Genomic DNA, 22,122 nt, shown 5'->3' with positions numbered 1-22,122 from the left:
TTTTTTTTTTGATATCTTTTGGTTGAAAGTCTGTGTTATTGGATATTAGAAGTGCTACTCCAGCTTGTTTCTTGGGAAAACTGGCTTGGAATTTTTTTTCCAGTATTTTACTCTGAGGTAGTATCTGTCTTTGTCTCAGGTGGGTTTCCTCAGTGCAGCAAAATGCACAGTCCTATTTATGTATCTAATCTGTTGGTCTATATCTTTTTATTGGAGAATGGAGTCCATTGATGTTGACAGACTTTAAGGACCAGTGATGTTGCTTCCCTTTATTTTTGTTGTTAGAGGAAGAATTACACTTAGGAGGTTCTCTTCTGTTCAGTTTGCTGAGAGATTAGTTTCTTGATTTTGGGGGAGGGATAGTTTCCCTTTTTGTATTGGAGTTTTGATTTATTATCTTTGTAGGGCTGGACTTGTGGAAAGACTGTTTAAATTTTGTTTTGTCATGGAATATCTTGGTTTCTCCATCTGTCATAATTGAGAGTTTTGCTAGATGTAGTAGTCTGGGTTGGAATTTGTGTTCTCTTAGGGTCTTTAAGACATCTGCCCAGGATTTTCTGGCTTTTAGAGTGTTGGTTTTTTTTGTTTTGTTTTGTTTTGTTTTGTTTTGTTTTGTTTTGTTTTTGAGAAGTCTGGTGTACTTTTGATTGGTTTCCCTTTCCTTTACTGCTTTTGATATTCTTTCTTTGTTTTGTGGATTTGGTGTTTTGATTATTATGTGATAGGAGAAATTTCTTTTCTAGTCCAATCTACTTGGGGTTCTGTAAGCTTCTTGTATGTCTATGGGCATATCTTTCAAGTTAGGGAAGTTTTCTTCTACAAATTTGTTAAAGATATTTACAAGTCCTTTGAGTTGGGGATCTTCACTCTCTTCTATAGTTATTATCCTTAGGTTAATATCCTTAGGTCTTCTCATTGTGTCCTGAATTTCCTAGATGTTTTGGGTTAGGAGCTGTTTTTATTTTGCATTTCCTTTGACTGTTGTATCAATGTTTTCTATGGAATCTTCTGCCCCTGATATTCTCTCTTCTACCTCTTGTATTTGATGCTTGCATCTATGACTCCTGATCTCTTTCCTAGGTTTCCTAACTCCAGGGTGGTTTCCCTTTGTGATTTTTTTCATTGTTTCTATTTCCATTTTTAGATATTGAATGGTTTTGCTCAATTCTTTCACCTGTTTGCTTGTGTTTTCCTGTAGTCCTTTAAGGGATTTTGTGTTTCCTCTTTGAGTTCTTCTACCTGTTTACCTGTGTTCGTCTGTACTTCTTTAAGGGAGTTATGTATGTCCTTGTTAAACTTGTCTATCATCATTATAATTTTAAATCTGAATCTTGCTTTTCCAGTATGTTGGGGTATCTAGGGCTTGCTGTAGTGGGAGAACTTGGTTCTGATGATGTCAATTAGCCTTGGTTTTGTTACTTATATTCTTACACTTGCCACTCACCATGTGGTTATCTCTAGTGTTAGCTTGTCTTGCTGTCTCTGAATGGAGCTTGTCAGTCCTGTGAGCCTGTGATTTTAGGTAAATCAGCACTCCTGGGAGACCAGCTCTCTCTGGGTGGGATTTGGGTGTGGAGAGCTGTGGAACAGTATCAGCTCTGGGCACAGATGGAAAATGGAAGGAATACAAGCTTCTGTGTGGTTCCTGTGTCCTGTGGGCTCCAGGTAGGTCCCACGTGGGCCAGGTATTAGAGCAGTTGTGGTGGTCTTACCTGTGATCTTAGGTGTGTCAGCACTCCTGGGAGACCAACTCTCTCCAGGCAGGATTTGGCTATAGAAATGTTATTTTCATTTAGGGCTTTGATGTTAATGAATTTCATATTAATTATAGCTTTTCTACCTCAGGTTCCACAATGGCTTGTATGTGTTTCATAATTATTTGCAACCAAGTACTGTCTTGTAATGTTTGCACATTAAGAATTGCATTTACAATTATGTTTGAGAACAAAGAGATACTGATAATATTTTAGAAATGACAAATAAAAAATGTATAAGAAAGTGAGTTGAATTTGTTATGTCTTCATAGCTGCACATGTAATAAATAACAGTCAGTTGAAGAATAAAACTAAGTAGCAATAATTGGATTAACTTTACAATTCTGCCTCATTTGGCAAGTATTTTGTTAGATCATTAGAAGGTAAAAATTAACAAATAAAAATCAAATACTATACTGCTATTGAAAACTCACATTAGAATATAAACTGTGCTTTAAAAGTTTAAGAAATACATCTAAAGCTCTCATAAATAAATTTTATATCAATATGCATTTTATAGAAACAATAAAAATCATTGTAAATATTAATATAACTGTCAGTACAATGGTGTGTCACTGACATGTAAGAAGAAAAGACAGCCAGAAACAAAGGTGAGGACTATACAGGGAAGAGGGTACCTCAGAGTAAGGGTCTGAAAAATATAGGCCACAAGAAAAGTCAGTGAATGAGGCATTTTTTAACCTGATAAAAATCAAATGCTGTGCTCTGACCCCCAGAGTCGAGAGTGATAGACATTTTCTCTCGGATAAATCTTTAAGGCAGGTCCACTCAGGAGTGCACAGGCTCCAGAAGCATAAGAACATCTGGGACTGGGTCCTAAGGGTCTACTTCTGCAGCCAGGAGGTAGGGCTGTTCCATAGCCCTCTGTGCACTGGTCTTGCCAGGAGAGAGCTGGACTCCAAGGAGCACTGACACAGGCTTACAGACTCACAGGAAGATCAAGCTCCAGCCAGAAACAGCAAGAACATCTACTACCAGAGATTGCCAGATGGTGAAAAGCAAATGCAAGAATCTTACCAACAGAAACCAAAACTACTTGGCATCATCAGAACCCAGTACACCCACTGCAGCAAGTCCTGGATACCCCAACACACTAGATAAACAAGATTCAGATTTAAAGTCGTTTCTGATGATGTTGGTAGAGGATTTTAAGAAGGACATTAAAAACTCCCTTAAAGAAATAAAGGAGAACACAGCTAAAAAGGTAGAAGCCCTTAAAGAGGAAACACAAAAATCCCTCAAAGAATTATATGAGAGCACAGGTAAACAGGTAGAAACCCTTAAAGAAGAAACACAAAAATCCCTAAAAGAATTACAGAAAATACAACCAAACAGGTGAAAGAATGAACAAAACCATCCAGGATCTAAAAATGGAAGTAGAAACAATAAAAAAATCACAAAGAGAGACAACTCTGGAGATAGAAATCCAGAGCCATAGACACCATCATCAACAACAGAATACAAAAGATAGCAGAGAGAGTCTCAGGTGCCGAAGATATCATAGAAAACATGGACACAACAATTAAAGAAAATGCAGAATGCAAAAAAGATCCTAACTCAAAACATTCAGGAAATCCAGGACACAATGAAAAGACCAAACTTAAGGATAATAGGTATAGATGAGAATGAAGATTTTCAACTTAAAGGACCAGTAAATATCTTTAACAAAATTATAAAAGAAAACTTCCCTAACCTAAAGAAAGAGATGTCCATGAACATACAAGAAGCCTACAGAACTCCAAATAGACTGGACCAGAAAAGAAATTTCTCCCAATGTAAATAAAGATAATATTTAATAAAATTCAAATGTTATGCATGAATGTGGTTACTTTCATTCTTTGAGAGATGTGAAAGAAAAGGAATAAGTACATGGCAGAATATTTATGCTCATTAATCTGAACGCAATTACTTTAACTGAGACAAATATAAATGAAGGAGAGAGCTCTCTAAAACTATGCAAACATAAGAGAGAAAAGGTCGAAAAGGGGGCATGGGAATATATATAAGACAAAGTAGTTTCACAGGTTAAAAGCAAAGCAAGTTGAAAGGAATGCTTCTGATCCGAATGTAAGAGTCTGCATAGAATATCACATAGAGCCAAGTTCAGGAAAACTTTGAAAGTCAGCCTAAGAATAACCCTGAATTTAGATAACTGATTAAAAAAAATAAATTGTGGTGATTTTATTCCATAGACAAAAATTAGCATTGGGGTTCTGTGTCACAGGATTAAATGTTCATTTTGTTATTTATTTATTCTTTTCTCAACAGGGGAATATTTTTTATAATTTAGTTAATCTCAAGTAGTGCTACTGTGAACTCATGATAGGGTAATGGAAATAAGTTGTATTTCTAATTTTTGTAGTATAAATACTTATAAACATAAATGGTTTTAAACTTCTATTGAGTTAACAACATAGTTAACATATTCCTGAATGCTGAAATACTATGTAAATCAATATGAAAATTTATTTAGTAATTCATTTTCATTCAGTCATAATTGTATAGCTATTACTCAAAATTTCATTAAAACCATTTTTTCAGAGTTTGTATTCACATTTATCATTGATGGATGACTATGAAGCAGATAGTTTTTTAAAATATTTTAAAATGGAGAACCTGCAATATGGCCCCTTTAGCTCTTAGTATGTTATTTTAGTCACACACAATTGTAGTTCATACAAGATTAAGACTCTGACCAGAATCAGCTGAATATAATTTTTCTGGAGTAATGCCTTTCAATGAAAATCCGTTGCTAGCCTTAAAGTAAAATGTACTTGAGGATCACAGGGATATTTCAAAGTAAGCAAAGAGCATTTGCATTCATTAATCTGAAAATTTCTCCCCATTGAGTCTTACTGACACTGACATAATTGGAAATGTATTATAAGGGGCTTTCTTGTGTTTACCTTTGCTTCAATCTGTTTCGTATCTGGATTCTGAAACAAAAATTTGATTTTGCTTTTGCCGTCATCTGATGAGCCTTTAAGCTGAGAAAATTTATACCTCCAAAGTACAGCCTAAAGGGAGATAGAAATGGAACACATAAGTCAGAAAAGTAAATGTCTGCATTCAAGTCAAGAAATTATATAGTTTAAATATAAAAATCAATCTTATTTAATAATGTGCCCCAACACCAACATGTAAATGAAAATGTATCTATCAACGGCTATCTTTCAAAGTTCAATGTATACTTCAACATATGTAGCAGGTGCCACCAATGTTTTTCAAAGATATAACCTGTTTAAGCAGATTCTTCAGTAGTACTATCTAGCACTATTTCATCCCCAACAAAATGAAAACTGTCCCTCGTAAAAATCTCTGTGCATTATGATTGCCTTATATTCTTCTTGAGACAATAAGATTAGTAAAAGTTTCAAGGGTAAACCTGTGAGTACATAACGAGAACTGAGTAAACATTCGTTTGTAATAAAGTGTATATACACACATATATTTATATGAAGCATACAGTCAATATTTTATATAAATTCTGCTTATTTTTCTAATAACTATTTAGTTCACTTTAACAGAAAAATTAATCTGACAAGGGGAGTTAGAGAAACACTACTATGTTGCTGGTGGGAGTGGACACAAGAACAGCCATTGTGGTTGTTCCTTGGAGAAATAAGAATCAATCCACCTCAATATCTAGCTATACCACTATTAGGCATATACCCAAAGGATGCTTCATTATACTACAAGGACAATTGATCAAACATGTTCATTGCTACTTTATTCATAATAGCCAGAAACTACAAACAATAAAATGTCCCTCAAAAAAAGAGTGGGTAAAGAACATGTGGCAAATTTACACACTGACACATTACTCAGCTCTTTTAAAAAGGACATATTGACATTTGCAGGCAAATGACTGGAACTACAAAAAAAATCATCTTTAGTATGGCAACCAGACCTTATGATATGTATTCACTTACGTGTGAAAATTAGCCATTAGTACAATCTGTTGACCCAAAAGCTTAGTCACAAAAAAAGGAATGGGATAGATCTCTATTGGATGGAAAAATATAATAGATATAGGGCTGAGGGTGGGTCAGGAATGGAAGGATCATGTGGGGTAAAGGAGGGAAGATGGGAATGAGTGAGGGAATACAGGTAGAGACAGCTAAAAGGGTGTGTGAGGGGCAACAGGGAATCCTAGTGCAGTAAAAGCATATTAAAATGTTTAAATGTGATCCTAATGAAGTCTCCAAATAATGAGGAAGATGGAGCTTCAGTTGGTCATTTCTTGTTACCAAAGCTTCCAGTCTGGAACTAGGTTAGATCCAATTTAGTTATTGGCAAAAGGAGTCTCATTGAACCCAACCCCCTCCCCCCCCCCAAAAAAAAATCAATGTTCCTGCTAAGACTATAGATTACTATCCAAAAACTGATATCAAGGCATCATTGCTAAAAAGAATACTTTCAAAACTCATTGAATGTAAGGCAGAGCTGGGGTCTTTACCTGTGCTCTCATTACGGAAGAAGAAGAAACGTGTGAGCTAGAGGGGATAGAGGGCACTGGGAGAACAAGGCGTTCTAAATCAACCGAGCAAAGCTCAAATAAACCCACAGAGACTGAAGCTATAAGCAGAGGGTCTACACATGTCTGTACCTGCTCTTCTGTGTATATGTTACAGCTTTCAGTTTAGAACTTTTACAGGATTCCTTCATGTGTGAATGCGTGAGTCTCTGTTTCTTGTGTGCCCTCTAGAGTGTTTTCTTCCTTATATTGGTTTAACTTGTCTAACTTAAAGATAACGTCCTTTGTTTTATTTTACTATATTCTATTTTGTTAAAACACACACACACACACAATTGAGACAAAATTAGTAGCTATCCATTAGAAAAGAAAGAGGTAATCCTCCAAAACTATGCAACAAGTGACTGTTTACTATTAAAAGATAATTTCCTGACTGCTTTAATGTCTCAGATGTCTCTTGTAGCATAAAGATCAATTAAATTTTCTTTGCATGCAAGTAATTAGATAAAGTTTCTACAGTTCATATGTATTGGCCATGATGGCTTACATGAATATTGCATTTTGTGAATCCTTTCTTCTTGGTATTAGTAGTAATTATGTGGCTAGCAATAATTGTGCAATGTATACATAATTTGGTACTAAATCTGTGCATATATATGCTTTGCTCTCTGACATTATGCAAAATAAAAAAGGGGACTTAAGTAGCTAAGCTGTAAAAAAAGCTGTGAACTTACTATTAAATATGGACAGAGTAGCGTGCAGAAAATTCTTTCCAAAAGGTATTTTTCTAGAAAGGATTGCCTAAACTATGACAAGTCAATGGAATTGAAATCAAGACCATGAAGGGAGTGCTGTGTCATACCAACATCATCTCTGTAAGAAAGGCAAAGGCTTTGGAAGAATATTCTTAGCTCTTTTCACATTATTAAAGTTAAGACATAATATCAGGAGTATTCCATTACCGTACTTATATTTTCTTTAGCTAACCATAAACATCACCTTGTGTTTTTCCTGCTTAATAATAAAAAATGGGGCCGGGTGGTGGTGGCACACACCTTTAATCCCAGCACTTGGGAGGCAGAGGCAGGCGAATTTCTGAGTTCGAGGCCAGCCTGGTCTATGAAATTAGTTCCAGGACAGCCAGGGCTATACAGAGAAACCCTGTCTCAAAAAACTATAATAATAATAATAATAATAATAATAATAATAATAATAATAATAATAATAATAATAAATAATAACAACAACACATGGGAAATGCCTTTTTTTTGCATCACACTTGAGCTAAAAGAATGATTCAGAAGTACAGCTTACAATGAAGCAGAATCCTAGTCCTCAATGACCTTTTGCTTGCCTTAAACAGTAGATTTGTCCAGAAGTATTTCCTCTAGTTCATCTCCAAACAAAATGTTCCTTTTCATGATTCTTGTATAAGACCTTTAACCTAACTGTTGCTGGTCATGACACTGGCTCTTGTGAACACACAGTGTCCCAAATCGTCAAACATTAACACTCAGCCAGAATTATGATCCAAAGTGGTATTTTTGGATTTTCAGAAATTAGCATCACCAGAATAGTCTGGAGAGCTTGTATAATTAATTTGCTAGATTCCAATGCTAAATCTGATATAATGGTTCTAGAGTTGACCCTGAGATTATACATCTAACAAAGTTATAAATACTTATATTGATATTTGCTGGAGTATACCCATATATCAGCTGTTTTTTTAAAAAAATTAACATACATAAGATATTTTGTAATTGTTCAATTTATACTGTATAGGTAGCCGAGGTTAAATTTGAAAGCATGTGTAAAAGCATGAACATAGATACCTGAACATGAACATGAAAGCACATGTGTGATTACAGGTTTCTGAGCTGGAACATGAAAGTACATGTAAAAGATGATCATAGACACCTGAGCATGGGCATAAAAGAGTGGGTGTAGCATGATTATAGGCATATGGACATAAACATGAAAGCACATGTGTAGTGTGATCATAAGCACCTGATCATAGACATCTGGAGTGCTTGAAAATGAAGGCACATGTGCGGTATGATCATGGACGTCAAAGTTTAAACGCAAAAGCAGCCTGCAGCTTTCTCATGGAAAAGTTCAAGAATTCCCATGACATTTGTTTAGTGAGTGTATGACTTGGAAGCCTATCAGAGTAAATTGTTTCTAACAAATCATGAATTTCCATTTCTCCTCAGAAGAGAAATAAAAATCTGTATAAAGTTTCACTTAGCAAAATTTAACTTGTAACTTACTGACCTTAAGTGATGGTGTACCATTACATATGTTCCACATATGCTTACTTTGAAGAAAGGACTGGAGTAGATATTAGTGACATGACTCTCATACAGGTATTCAGGCTTTTGGAATAACAATGAGTATTCCACAGTGTACAGAGGTACCAAGCTATGACCTTTTGTACTTAGAAATTTTAAATGGATCATCTAATTTAGTTTACAATGGGCGTATCAGAATGTTGTCCTGCAGTAAGTAGAGGAATTTTTTTTCTTTTCTTTTTTTTTTTTTTTTGTAGCAGAGGATGGCCTAGTAGGTCATCAATGATGGGAGGAGAGGCCCTTGGTCCTGTGAAGGTTCTATGCCCCAGTATAGGAGAATGCCAGGTCCAGGAATGGGAGTGGGTGGGTTGGGGTGCACGGGGAGGGGGAGAGGATAGGGGATTTTCAGAGGAGAAACTAGAAAAGCTGATAACATTTTAAATGTAAATAAAGAAAATATCTAATTAAAAAAAAGGAATGTCTTTTAACACTACAGCTTATCCAGACATTTCCCTTGATTTGTACCTTTAAGAAAAGCCAAGGATGTGTGTTATGTTTGTATGTCTACATCATGTTTGTGGGTAGGTACACATGTGTTGGTGCTAGTGCACAAGTGTACAGACGCATTTGAATGGCTGAAGTGCTCTCTGGTATCTTCCTCTATTGCTCCAACTTTATATACAGTGTCTCAGTCTTTTGAGCCCAACATTTAACAAATTCTTGCTAGTTTAAATGCCAGCTCCCCCTGTGGATACTATGTCTGCATCTCTGTGCCCTGGGATTACAGGTAGTCCTCAATAATTGGCCAGGCTTTATGTGGGTCTTAGGAATGAGAAAACTGGCTGTTATTTTTATGATACATATCATTATCCCCCAATTAGAATTTGTTCAGTGTGTTAATCATGGCTACATTCATTAAAGATATTGTTGAAATTAAATAATATGGCTCCACATTTCTTGTCATTGGCTCCATTTAAGATATGGTGGCTAGAATATAGCATATGTGTTTACTAAGCCAATTATGTGATCCAAATAAATAGATGTTTATGAAATTTAAACATAAAATTATATAATAAAAGCATTGTTTTTAAGTTACCCAATCCCATATGTTTATCACCCTATTAAAATATTCTCATAGTAACAAAAGCAATGAGTAGTTTTCCTTCCTATGAGTAAGTAGCCTATACAGAAAACTTTCTTTGTAAATAATATTTTATACATTTACATTTTATTATTTTAATTTGATTTCAATATTATCTTCAGAATATATAAGCAATCTTGGTTTTCTTCTAATATGGTAAATATGTATCATAAAATTCACACTCATCCTGTTTAGTGTAAAATTCAGATCATTAAGAATATGCCCAAGAAATTTATAAATTCATTGTTTTAAATAGCTGAGTAGTACTCCATTGTGTAAATGTACCACATTTTCTGTATCCATCCCTCTGTTGAGGGACATTTAGGTTCTTTTCAGCTTCTGGCTATTATAAATAAAGCTACTATGGACATAGTGGTGCATGTGTACTTATTACATGTTGTAGCATCTTCTAGGCATATGCCAAGGAGTGATATAGCTGGGTCCTCAGGTAGTACTATGTCCAATTTTCTGAGGAACCACCAAACTGATTTACAGAGTGGTTGTACCAGCTGGCAATCCCACCAGCAATAGACAAGTGTTCCTCTTTCTCCCCAACCTCGCCAGCGTCTTCTGTCTGTCAGCTAAGTTTTTGATCTTAGTCATGACTGGTGTGAGGTGGAATCTCAGGGTTGCTTTGATTTGCATTTCTCTGATGACTAAGAATGTTGAACATTTCTTTAGGTGGTTCTCAGCCATTCAATATTCCTTGGTTGAGAATTCTTTGTTTAGCTTTGTGTCCCATTTTTAATAGCATTATTTGATTCTCTGGAGTCTAACTTATTGAGTTCTTTGTATATATTGGATATTAGCCCTCTATCAGATGGAGTACAGGTATAAATGGAGAATTCTTAAAAGACTAAATTCAAATGACTGAGAAATACTTAAATAAGTGTTCAATAACCTTAGCCATCAATCTCCTTTGAGATTCCATTAAATAACTGTCAGAATGACTAAGTTCAATAACACAAGTGACACTCAGGCTGGTGAGAATGTGGAGTAAGGCAAAAACTCATTCATTCTTGGTGTGAGTGCAAACGGATAAGTTTAGCGTGGCAGTTCCTCAGGAAGATAGGAATTTACTTATCTCAAGATATAGCTTTATCATTCTCAGTCATATACCCAAAAGTCTCTTTATAATAGCTAGGAACTGGAAATAGCCTAGATGTTACTCAATAGATAAATGGGTAAAGAAATAGTGCTACATGAGCACAATATATCATTATTGCCATTACAAATAATGAAATTGGGATGGAGAGATGGCTCAGTGGTTAAGAGTACCAGCTATTCTTCCAAAGGTTCTTAGTTCACTTCTCTACTATCAATAATGGGATCTGATGATACCCTCTTTGTTCATGCACACATACATGCAAGTAGAGCACTCATATATATGAAATACACAAACAAATAAATCTTTAAAAAATAATAAGAAATTTGCCCCCCAAAAATCAATGGAACTAGAAAAAGAAATCATGAATGAGGTATTTTAGACCCAGAAATACATATGTGGTATATGTGGATATGAGCTTTTATGTCAATAACCAAGCTATACTCTGTAGAACCACAGAGTTGAAGCTGAATTTAGGATACTTTGTAGGTTCTTCTGATTTCCACATTTCTTCATCCTTTTTCCACCCATGCACCCCCCCTAATACTAAATAGGAGAGAAAAAGGATTGACAGGTAAGTGCTGTTATTAATTGATAGACTAGATTTTGTTGATTAGGGACATCAAATTCTCTGGAATAAATTTGATCTTTACCATAAGGATATCTAATTTCTTCTTCTTTGTGCATGCCTACTTAACAAACAGGAACCAAAAGCAACCAACCAAAAACCAAACAACCCCAATGCCTTGGGGCCCTAGGAGATAGATGATAGATAGATAGATAGATAGATAGATAGATAGATAGATAGATAGATAGATAGATAGATATGTAGATAGATAGATACATAGATACATAAATANNTACATAGATAGATAGATAGATAGATAGATAGATAGATAGATAGATAGATAGATAGGTGATAGATAGCCTTAGATGCTATCTATCATAGATAGATATCTATCATCACAGATGATAGATAGCTTTAGATGCCTTCTAAAAAGTTCCCAGAATTTCAAATATCACACAATCACAGAAACAATCTGCAGCTTGCAAACTCTCAGAAAATAAATTCCTATTTTTGTGCTTTTTAAAGAGACAACAATTCTTACTACAAACAGGTTAGACATAAAGCACAGTCCTAGGAAGGGCAGGCAGATGATTTTTTTAGGAAAGAGAAACAGAAAAGATAGTTATGGATGGATGAAGGGTGTAACATGTTCTGTTAATGAAAGGGAAGAGAAAAGGGTATATGGGAGGAAGTACAGGGAGAAACAGCTAAAACCAAGAGCATTTTAAGCATAGCTTGGAAATCTAATACAGTAGAAAGTTCTTAAAATACAAAAAATACATGAAAGCAATTTAAATGAAATTGCCAAATAATGAGGGAAACAAAAACACAACCGGATATCTGTTATCACCAAAGAGTTTTCTGTACTAGGATTCGATTGTTGGCGAAGGGGTCCTGTGGTGGTTTGAATAGACTTGACCCAACAAGTGGCATTATTAGGATGTATGGCCTTGTTGGTGTATGTGTAGCCTTTTTGGAAGAAGCAAGTCATTGTGGAGATGGGCTTTGTGACCTTCCTCCTAGCTTCCTGGAAGTCAATCTTCCAGTTGCCTTTGGAATAAGAGGCAGAACTCTCAGCCCCTCCAGCATCATGCTTGCCTGGACATTGCCATGCTTTCCACCATGACGATAATGGACTAAACCTCTGAACCTATAATCCTGCCCCAATTAAATGTTGTTCTTATAAGAGTTGCCTTGGACACGGTGTCTGTTCATAGCAGTAAAACCCTAAAAGAGTTCACATGGGAATTCTCCCCAAACCCAGGCTGTTACCAAGATAATTGGTTGCATACCACAAACTAATGGCAATTTCCCATTACTGATGACAACACCTACATTGAACATGAAGAAATTGTGCCCCTGCCTATATGAAACCATCATCACTATGTTCAGTGTCTTCAGTATAAGAAGGTATTGTACGTGAAAACAAAAAAAGAACATAAACACAAACCAAGTCACAAGCACATCGACCTTCAATGCTGTCCTCTTGGCAAATACTCTATGGTTGTTGCACAAAATTTGTGGAAGTTATCAACCAATCTCTAATATCACTCTAGGCCCACTCAATGAGATGAAACAGATACATGACACTATGACTATTAATCTGAGACTAGGTAACCTAGGAACATAAAATAAAATCAAATAGTATGATACCATCTTAAAAAAAGAAATAAAAAAAATGACTCCTAATGACATTCTGCTATATTCTCTGATCAGTGACTTGCTCAGCCGCCACCAGAAGCTTCCTCCTGCTACAGATGGGTACTAATATAGAGATTCCCAGATAGAAATTGAGAGACCTGGGAACACTCCTTCCTAACCAGGATGTCTGCATCAATTCCTTCTCTTCAGGGTTCAGAGAACCCTGCAGAAGAGGAGGCAGAAAAAATTTAAGAGCCAGAGGGCGTGGAAGACACCAAGAAAACTACGCCTTCTTAACTAACATAATCCAAATTCATATGGACTCACAAAGACTGATGCGTGATGAATAGAGACTGCAAGGGTGTATACCTGATCCTCTGCATATATTATGGCATCCAGTTCAGTATTTTTAAAAGATCTCCAAGTATGGGAATAAGTGAGCCTTTGATTCTTGTGTTTTCTTTTGGAATATTTACCTTCTGTTTGTTTTATTTAATTCAGATGTATGTTTTACTTTCCTTTTATCCTATTATATTATGTTTTATTTTATTATTATCTTTTAAAAGCCTATTGTTTTCTAATAAGAAACAGAAAGGAACTAGATCTAGATTTTTCTTCATGGGGAGGGGGGACTAGCAGGTGTAAAGAGAGGAGAAACAGTAATGTAGGTATATTAAGTAAGAAAAAAATCCCATTGCAATAAAAAGGAAAAAGTGAAGAACTGAGTCATAATATATAAAGATCTGTAAAGTAATATGAAATCTATCTTTACAGTGATATACAACCATGCCTCCAGGTCTTTGCAGTACTGGTACTTTGTATTTTCTCTAAAGAACTTGAAAATGAAAATTTGTTTATCATTAAATATTTCCTGCTATCCATGTTAATCTTCACTTTTTTATTTGGTGTTAATTGAGTCTAAATGCAGAAGAAAATAAAACAAACAAAAATAGCATCAATGTATGCAGAACTTTCTGCTATGAATTTTTTTATACCTAGTTTGGAATAATAGGTTTAAAAAATCTGGATTTAGAAATAGGATTAAATTTTTGATGTGACTTAAATATACAAGACAGAATCTGAGAACTGTAGAACACAGGACCACACTTTTAGCATAGAAAAAGTATATAGTATAAAATATTACAGAATAAATGTAAAGAGTAATCCATGATGCTTGAATGGAAAGTGACAGACATAATCAGACATAATATTAACCATAATCTGTCCACATTTGAAGAAGATGTAATAAAATAAGCATTAAAAAATAATTATTTATCTAATAATAATAGAAGTGGTTAATTTGGATTTGCAAATAGATAGACATTCAAAAGAACGTGGGAACAGATGCTATCTGAAGGACTTTTAAGTATATTTTGAGAACTATATACATGAGCTCCATGTATACATCACACATTCTGTCTACCCTACAGACACCTTCCATGTCTACATCCATCCCCAATTCATGACTGTTTCTTCTTTAACTTTTGTTATACATTTGTGTTATTTTACATACATTACATGCATGTAAATATATGTGCTTGTGTTTATATGTATTATATATTTATATACACATGTATGTATATAAAACCTATTATATATATATATATATATATATATATATATATATATATATATATATATTCAGAACTGATTTTCTGGGCTTGGATAATCTATTCCATTATCATTGCCCCCATACACAACTAGTACAGAGGAGTTTTAACCCAGTAACATAAATGTTTTGGCAAAGGACCATATTCAAATACCTTCTAGCAAAATATTTGTTTGATCTAGCAGGGATGCAGACATGTTACAGACTTTACTCTCTCTGGCTGGAATGCAAACAAACCTTTAGTACATATTTTTAAATCCCAAAACAATGATGTCTAATTGAGGGGAAGACAGAGTGAGAAAAAAAGAAAGGTTTGTCAGAATGGATCAGAAATCGGATATGCCCAATTCTCATGAGGACAGGTAAAAGGGCTTAAAGGGGTTTGTAACCCCATAAGGAGAACAACAATATCAACCAACCAGACTCCCAGATCTCCCAGAAACTGAATCACCAACCAAAAAGTATATATGGAGGACCCATGGCTCTAGCTGTACATGTAGCAGAGGATGGCCTTATTTGGCATCAATGGGAGTGGAGGCCCTTGGTCCTGTGGAGGCTCAATGTCCCAGGATAGGGGAATGCTAGGGTAGTGAGGCAGTTTTGGGTGGGTGGGTGGGGGAGCACCCTCATTGAAACAGGGAGAGGGCAAAGGCATAGGGGGTATGGAGGGGAAACCAGGAATTGGGGTTATTTATTTGAAATGTAAAAAAAATAAAGTAACCAATAAAAAAAGAGAGCAGGGAGAGAGACATGGACAGAGATAGTGATGTGACAAAGACAGACAGGGAAAGACAGAGACATAGAGACAGAGAGAGACAGAGGCACAGAAACAGAGACAGAGAACAGGGAGACAGAGACAGAGATAGAGAGTAAGCAGTTTTAACAGAACAGTATTACAGAGACAGGCTGCAGATGAAGACAGAATAGCCAAAAAATGAGAAGAAACCTGAAGATTAGAACAGGTTGCTAGAGTTAGTATGAGACCAAGCAGAACAATTCAGTCAGAAGCCAAGAGAAACCAGATTTAATCAGTAAGCTTAGAAATGAGTTTGGAACTGAATAGATAAGTTGAACCAGCCAGCTAGAGTTGAGAAGGATAGAGAAAGGGTGATTTTATTCAGCAGTAAGCTTCTGAGACAACAATTACACCTGGTGAATAAAAGTTGCCTTTATAACTTGGAGTTGTGTTCTTGTGGAATTTCTATTATTTGCATGTGTCAGCTAGATATTTCTATTATACTAATATTCTTCAATCTACCTTACTGTGCAGATTTTCCTTGTACTTGACATGCATTTTCCTTGTCAAGTCTAGGGACACTAAATAGTATCCAGCAAGCATTCTGGTTCTCTGGCTTTTACCAATCATTCTGCCTACTCTTCAACTTTTCTCAAACCCTAGGAGTTACATTTCAAATGTATCAAGGATTCTTTGTCATCTTCAGATACTATAAGTGCCAACCTGAAGAAAACAAAAATTGCTTGCAGATCAATTCCTCCTGGATTTTTCTAAGTCCTATGTCCACAGTTTGCAGTGTCATCAGCAGTATGGTCTTACCCACAAGTTGTAGTAGGTAAACAAGGGCCATGACAATAGCTTATGTTCCTAGCCAGAACAGCAAGACAAGAAAAGGACAAAAGGACAATAAAGGGATGCAAATAGGAAAAGTACTCAAACTATCTTTATTTGCAGATGATGTGGTATTCTAGATAAAACATACCAAAACTTCCACCAGAAAACGTATAGATATAATTAATATTTTCAAAAACAGCAAGATGAATATCAAATTACAAAATTAGTATTTTTCTACATGTTTAATAAAATACATGCTGTGTAAGGGATCATGGACACACTCTTATTCACAATAGCCTCAAAAATATTTAGCACAAATCTTAAACAAAGAGATAATACTTTTACAATAAAAAAGTGTGTGAAATTTTAAGATCAGTATTCTTCCTTAGGTTGGTACTTTGGTTTCAATGTAATCTTAAACAGCAATTAATGCATGTGTGACTTTAGATTAAATATAAGTTTGTGTGAAGAAATTGAGGGGCATGATGAACACTGTGTGTTCTCTTAATGAAGACAAATTGCTTAAAATGTAAGAACATATATCATTAATACTTGTTAAACACTCCAGTGAGCATAGTCCATCCTTGAGCTTCAGAGTTGTGTTGACTTGGTGATGGATGGGAATGAGATATCATCCTAAGACTTTTCATACCCCAACCTCAGTTCTTGCAAGAGACATGCAATATTTATAATTATTGCCATGACATAGATGCTATAATTGTTAACATTATTCTTCATATTTTATAGCTAATAAGAATAAATCCCACCTTCCATTTTCTATGGTATTTATGGCTATTATTTCATATGTCTTCATTTGCTTTTTTGATTTTCTGAAATTATTTCCTTAATCAAATCAGCTAACCACAGATTGATAAGTATCATAACTGAGCTTCCATTGAATATACTTTCTATTTTCTTAGCATCAGGATCTTCATAAAGCAAGAAAGCAAACCAGAAATCAATATCATCAAACACAGAGCTCTGTGTTGTCATTTCTTCATAAGAATTCTGATGCTATTCTAAGCTTCTTTTCTTATATGGGAGAATAGTGAAAATAGTTCCCTCACACTATTTATTTGAATAAGATACATCATTAACATTGGGTCAATTTTTGAAATATCTATTAATAAATAATATTGCTGTAGAAAGATGAATGAAAAGAAACCTGAATAAATATATTTTTCTTACATTTTAAAACAGATTTTTGTTGAAATCACACACATACAAGAAACTTGGTATGATATGAGTATGTGGTATTTATATTTATTAGAAATAAATATAATTACTGGATTAAAGAAGTAGAGACCATGAATTTGAGATGGAGTAAGGATGAGAAGAGGTAATAGACGAAAAGGGAAGCAGAAATGATGTAATTATGCTTCAACTTTTCTATAGATTCCTTAAATATAAATAGAGAATGATTTCTTGAGATTGTGCCTATGCTGAATAGACAGAATATTTTATGTAACTGTTGCTTTCACAGCACAGCAATATGGCTCACACAGCATCCATATTATATCAGATGTTTAAGATCTAGAGATGATTTAAACTATGATGTTTTATGTCATATGCGAATGTGATATCAGTTTATAGAAATGATGGAAAATCTGAAGGTTCATCTAAGAAGTAGTTTTACTATTCCCTATAAATGTCAAGGAATGTTGTTTAGGTCTTCATGTGCATTTAATTATATCATCACTAATAGTGGAGCACCAAATATACACAAAAGTTTTATACCTATACGATGATAAAGAATGAAAATAGAAACTACAAACATACCAGATTTAGATGAGAGTATACTTTTCTTCACTCATTTCTTTGCATGGTATTCTAATTATCCACATATTTTTCCTTATAGAACTAATTTTCCATTTTTGAACTATTATTTAGTCTACAGGAAGAAATTATAGTTTATAATTCTTACAAGTTTTACAGTATACTACTGTCATAGAAGGAAAGAAATGTAGCCAGCCTGAGAATGACAAAAATGGCTCTGGCAGGCCTTGTCTTTCTCCTCCATTCCCTTTACCTTGCTAAAATACATCAGATTACATTTCAAAATCTAGATGCCAAAGTCTATTCCATTACTGACCATTTTATCCTTCTGAGACTGACTAAAAAGGATTGAAGTCCAACAGTCAAAAGACCCCTTTAGCTCACCTAACCTTTAGCTCACCTAATTAACATGCCCAGTTACAGCTGAACACCTCATTCTAACACAAGGTTCCCCCTTTTCCCTCCATAAACCACCATTTGCTCTTGTGCCTTGTCTATCTCCTCTCTATCCAAAGGAATGCTTTTATGCATCCCCCACCACCATCTTTAGGGACAAATGTCCCTTCCCCCTCTCCTTTGTTTCCTTCTCCCTCATCCTCTATCTCCTACTTGTGTCTCTTATTCTCTGCCCTTTGTCCCTTTGGGGTGTGTACATATCCTTTGTTCTGGAAACTTGGTCTTGGGCTGTCCTGAGCTAATTCTAGTCCATACAGAAGTGAACTGACAGTATACACTCACAATGTAAAAGCCCTGAATTCTGACCAGCATTGAGTATGTTTTTGAAGAAAATTTTAGACTCGATGATATCCTATGTATTTGAATAGCACAAGCCTGAGCTATCAAACCTGGGGCAGAGCAGAAGATAGTTTAAAATGCAAGTAAAGGCCTGAACTCTGCAAGGCTTTCAGCCCAAGTGAAGCACACACTTTAGGCTAGAATGAACCTCGTGAGGTAATACTCTATACCACAAGTCAGTCATGTAGATATAGAGACAGACAGAAGTACTTGTGCCTACATAAAGCTGTAGTCTCCCTCTACAATGTTAAAACAATCACTCAAGTCCTGATCTTTGTAGCAGATTTTAGGCTTTGTCTCATTTTATTCCTAGTGTTGAGTAGTGGTTATAAAGCATAGTGGATGTATCACACACACACACACAAAAGGTGCTTGATAAATATTACAAGTAGTATCATCTGGAAGACACAATGTAAATAAAGGAGGTTACTGAAATTAGTAATAGAAAAAAGTAAAATGAATAAAACCATCTAGATTTCACGGAGAGTCTAAAATCAGGTTCAATCAGAAAGTCCAGAATCAAGATTATAGAGCTAAATTCATATACAATTCACTCATGATCCCAGCTTCTGACATTACTCAGAGACATATATCATAGCAGATTCCCTGAACCTCTGGCTCTTTCAATTTTTCCAGTCCATCTTCTTCAACGTTCCCTGAGCCATATGTATTGGAGTATTCTAAAATCCTCTATTTTGATTGCTTGTGGTTTTGGGGTTTTGTTTGTTTGTTTGTTTGTTTGTTTTGTAATGGTCTCCATTTGTTGCAAGAAGTTCCTTGATGCAGGCTAGACCCTGAAGAGGGATAGTCAGGATTTGACTGAGAGGAGTGGTTCAATGTGGCCTAGTGGCCCAATCTTAAGGAGATATTTTCTCAATTGTAGTTGCCTCTTCTCAGATAAATCCATGTTTTTTCACATTAACAAAAACAAAAACTAACAACTAGGTTAATATGCTATTTGTTATTGTTTATATACTGTATATTTTTAAAAATTAAATAGTATCTATATAATCAAAAGATGGAACTTTAGTTTAATTGTCAGAGATTTGAATTTTATGAGTGACTTAGTTACAGAAAACTAGATACTGGGTAATTTACAAATAGCAAAGTTTTGTTTCTTATAGTTCTGTAGGCTTGGAAGCCATAGATCAATTGTATTGTAGCAGATATAGTTCAGGATAAAATCTTACTTTGCTCTGACTTAAAATATTGGAAAGAGAAGAGAGGCTTCAAACACTGAAGAAGCCATGAAGACAAACAAAACTCAGGAAGGCTAAAGAAACCCACTAAAGCACAGAAAGCTTCAAGACTTCATATTTTTTTTTTCACTAAGTTTGTAAAAGGTGAAAATAACTGCATGCAGTGCTAGGGAGCTCTAGGCATGCTGGTATGGGCTTTGTGATGAGCAATGTCAGGCACTAGGACTGTCAAATAAGATAAAGTTCCCTTTTCAAAACCTAAAATGTATTGCAAGTGGCAGGGATTGAATGAGTGCTTCCAAACTCCATAGAGTACATAGAGAAAGCTACCATATCATCTAGAAATAATTAGCTCTCTTTCTGCCTCACTGCCACCTCAATTCTATTGTTATCATCTTGAGAAGCATGTCTGCCATTCCAGTATATGAACATGTTTTTCTCATTTGTATTGTTTAGAATATAACCCAAGCCTATGTGCATGCCACATTAGTACTACAGCTCTGAGATACATTCCTAGCCCCAATGTAAGTTTAAAATGAAAATATACATTCAAACCACAGTGCAGTGGTTTATTTTTATTTTCTGTGTATTGTTTTCATTGCTTTTATTTCTCAGCACAAGACAACTCCAGTCTTGAAACTGATACTGGTAATCATCTCCTCTAAGTATTCATCCTTTCTTTTTGAACCATTACCACTTAAATGGTTAGTTAGGGCTCTGGAAACAAACACATTTCTAGAGACAGCTGGATATAAGAGATAGCATCTTCGCTACACTACTAAAGAGCTTAAGGAGTTTGCTAACTCGCTCAAACAGAAGTCTGGGGAATATATTTGAGAACAAATTTTAAGGTTGTGTTATAATGGTGGAAAGAACATAAAACTGCCTCAGGCTGAGTTTATTGATATGGGTCCTCTCAGTGGAGATTCAATGTTTAATATGCAAGCTCCTTCAATTGGAAAAGATACAAAAATAAAAAAGTTAAAAATTAAAAATTAAAAAAATTAAAAATTAAAAAATTTAGAAAGGTATCAAAATAAAAAAAAGTGCTGAAGCACTTGTCAAAAGATGGCCTCCTGCAAAGGAACTGGAAATGCTTTATATCTCTGGGCTTAGTGTTGAGGAAAGGATTTTAAGGGTCAGGGAAATTGCAATGCTAAAGTAGGTATGTGTGCAAAATCTAATCCTCCACAATAAGAAGGCCCTGAAGGCATGCCCTTCACTAATCCTATAAAATGCAAATTGGTGAGAGAGACACCAGAATATTTACAGAGTTTTGTTGCCCTTTTCCTTGTGGCAGACCTTAGGGTTGGAGGTGTTACTGCTCAATTGGACAAATTATATGCACTCAGTTTGACCCACAGTAGTGCCAGGTAGCAGCTCTCAATCAACAAAAACAAAAGTGATCATAGTTATCATAATGAGTATTACAGAGAAGGTTATGACCATAATAATTTAACATGTAATGATCAGCACAGGCAAAAGGAACTTTATGATGGCATGATTCACATAAAGTTTTGGTACAAGCTAATCAATCATAATCTTTCCAGGAATGAAATATAAAAAGAGCCTATGGAGTAGAAAGATTCTCAAACAAATGAAATAAAGGCTATGCTGGATTGTGGCAAAAGGCAAGCTTAGTCCATGAATAAATTTCCAGACTTGAGTCAGTTTTCAGACCCAGCAATGAATACCTTGAAAGAAGGGACAGCTAGGTTCTCCTGAGGAAGAAACTTGATAAAATTCCAAAAATTTTACTGCAGCATTTCTCCAGTCCTTCCCCAAGAGGGACCTACAACCTTTTACAAGAGTAAACATTCAGCAAACAATCAGAGTTTCTGGAGTCTATAGGATACTGATTCTGAATTTATGTTAATTCCAAGAGATCTCCAAATATATTTTACTCCAGCAGTAACACTTCGATCTAGTTAAAGTAAGGGCTTATTGAAGTCAGATGATTAATGGAGACTTGGCTGAAGTCTAACACACAATAGGTGCAGTTGGTGTAGTGGCTATTCCTGGTTGTCAACTTGACTATATTTGAAATGAACTACAATCCAGAATTGGAAGGCTCACCAGCGAACCTAATCTGGAGGCTGGGAGATAGAAGTTTCTGATCTGGATCTTGGTATGGAGATCTTGAGACACAGTGGTGATTGAATCCAGAAGATTAAG

At 35.2% G+C, this 22,122-nt stretch overlaps 1 protein-coding gene across 4 annotated transcripts in view; it reads right to left on the bottom strand.

Moving 5' to 3' along the window:
- The window catches only part of Sntg1 (syntrophin gamma 1), a 638,621-nt gene that overhangs the window by 24,091 nt on the left and 592,408 nt on the right, over positions 1-22,122 (bottom strand). For all 4 annotated transcript variants that reach the window (XM_021222333.2, XM_029533398.1, XM_029533399.1 and 1 more), the window contains one exon: positions 4,682-4,792. In XM_021222333.2, coding sequence (XP_021077992.2) covers positions 4,682-4,792 — 111 coding nt within the window. The remainder of the gene's footprint in view (positions 1-4,681; positions 4,793-22,122) is intronic.

Source organism: Mus pahari, chromosome 22 (genome assembly GCF_900095145.1).
Source record: "Mus pahari chromosome 22, PAHARI_EIJ_v1.1, whole genome shotgun sequence".
Taxonomy (NCBI): domain Eukaryota; kingdom Metazoa; phylum Chordata; class Mammalia; order Rodentia; family Muridae; genus Mus; species Mus pahari.
This window is presented reverse-complemented; position numbering and strand designations above follow the sequence as displayed.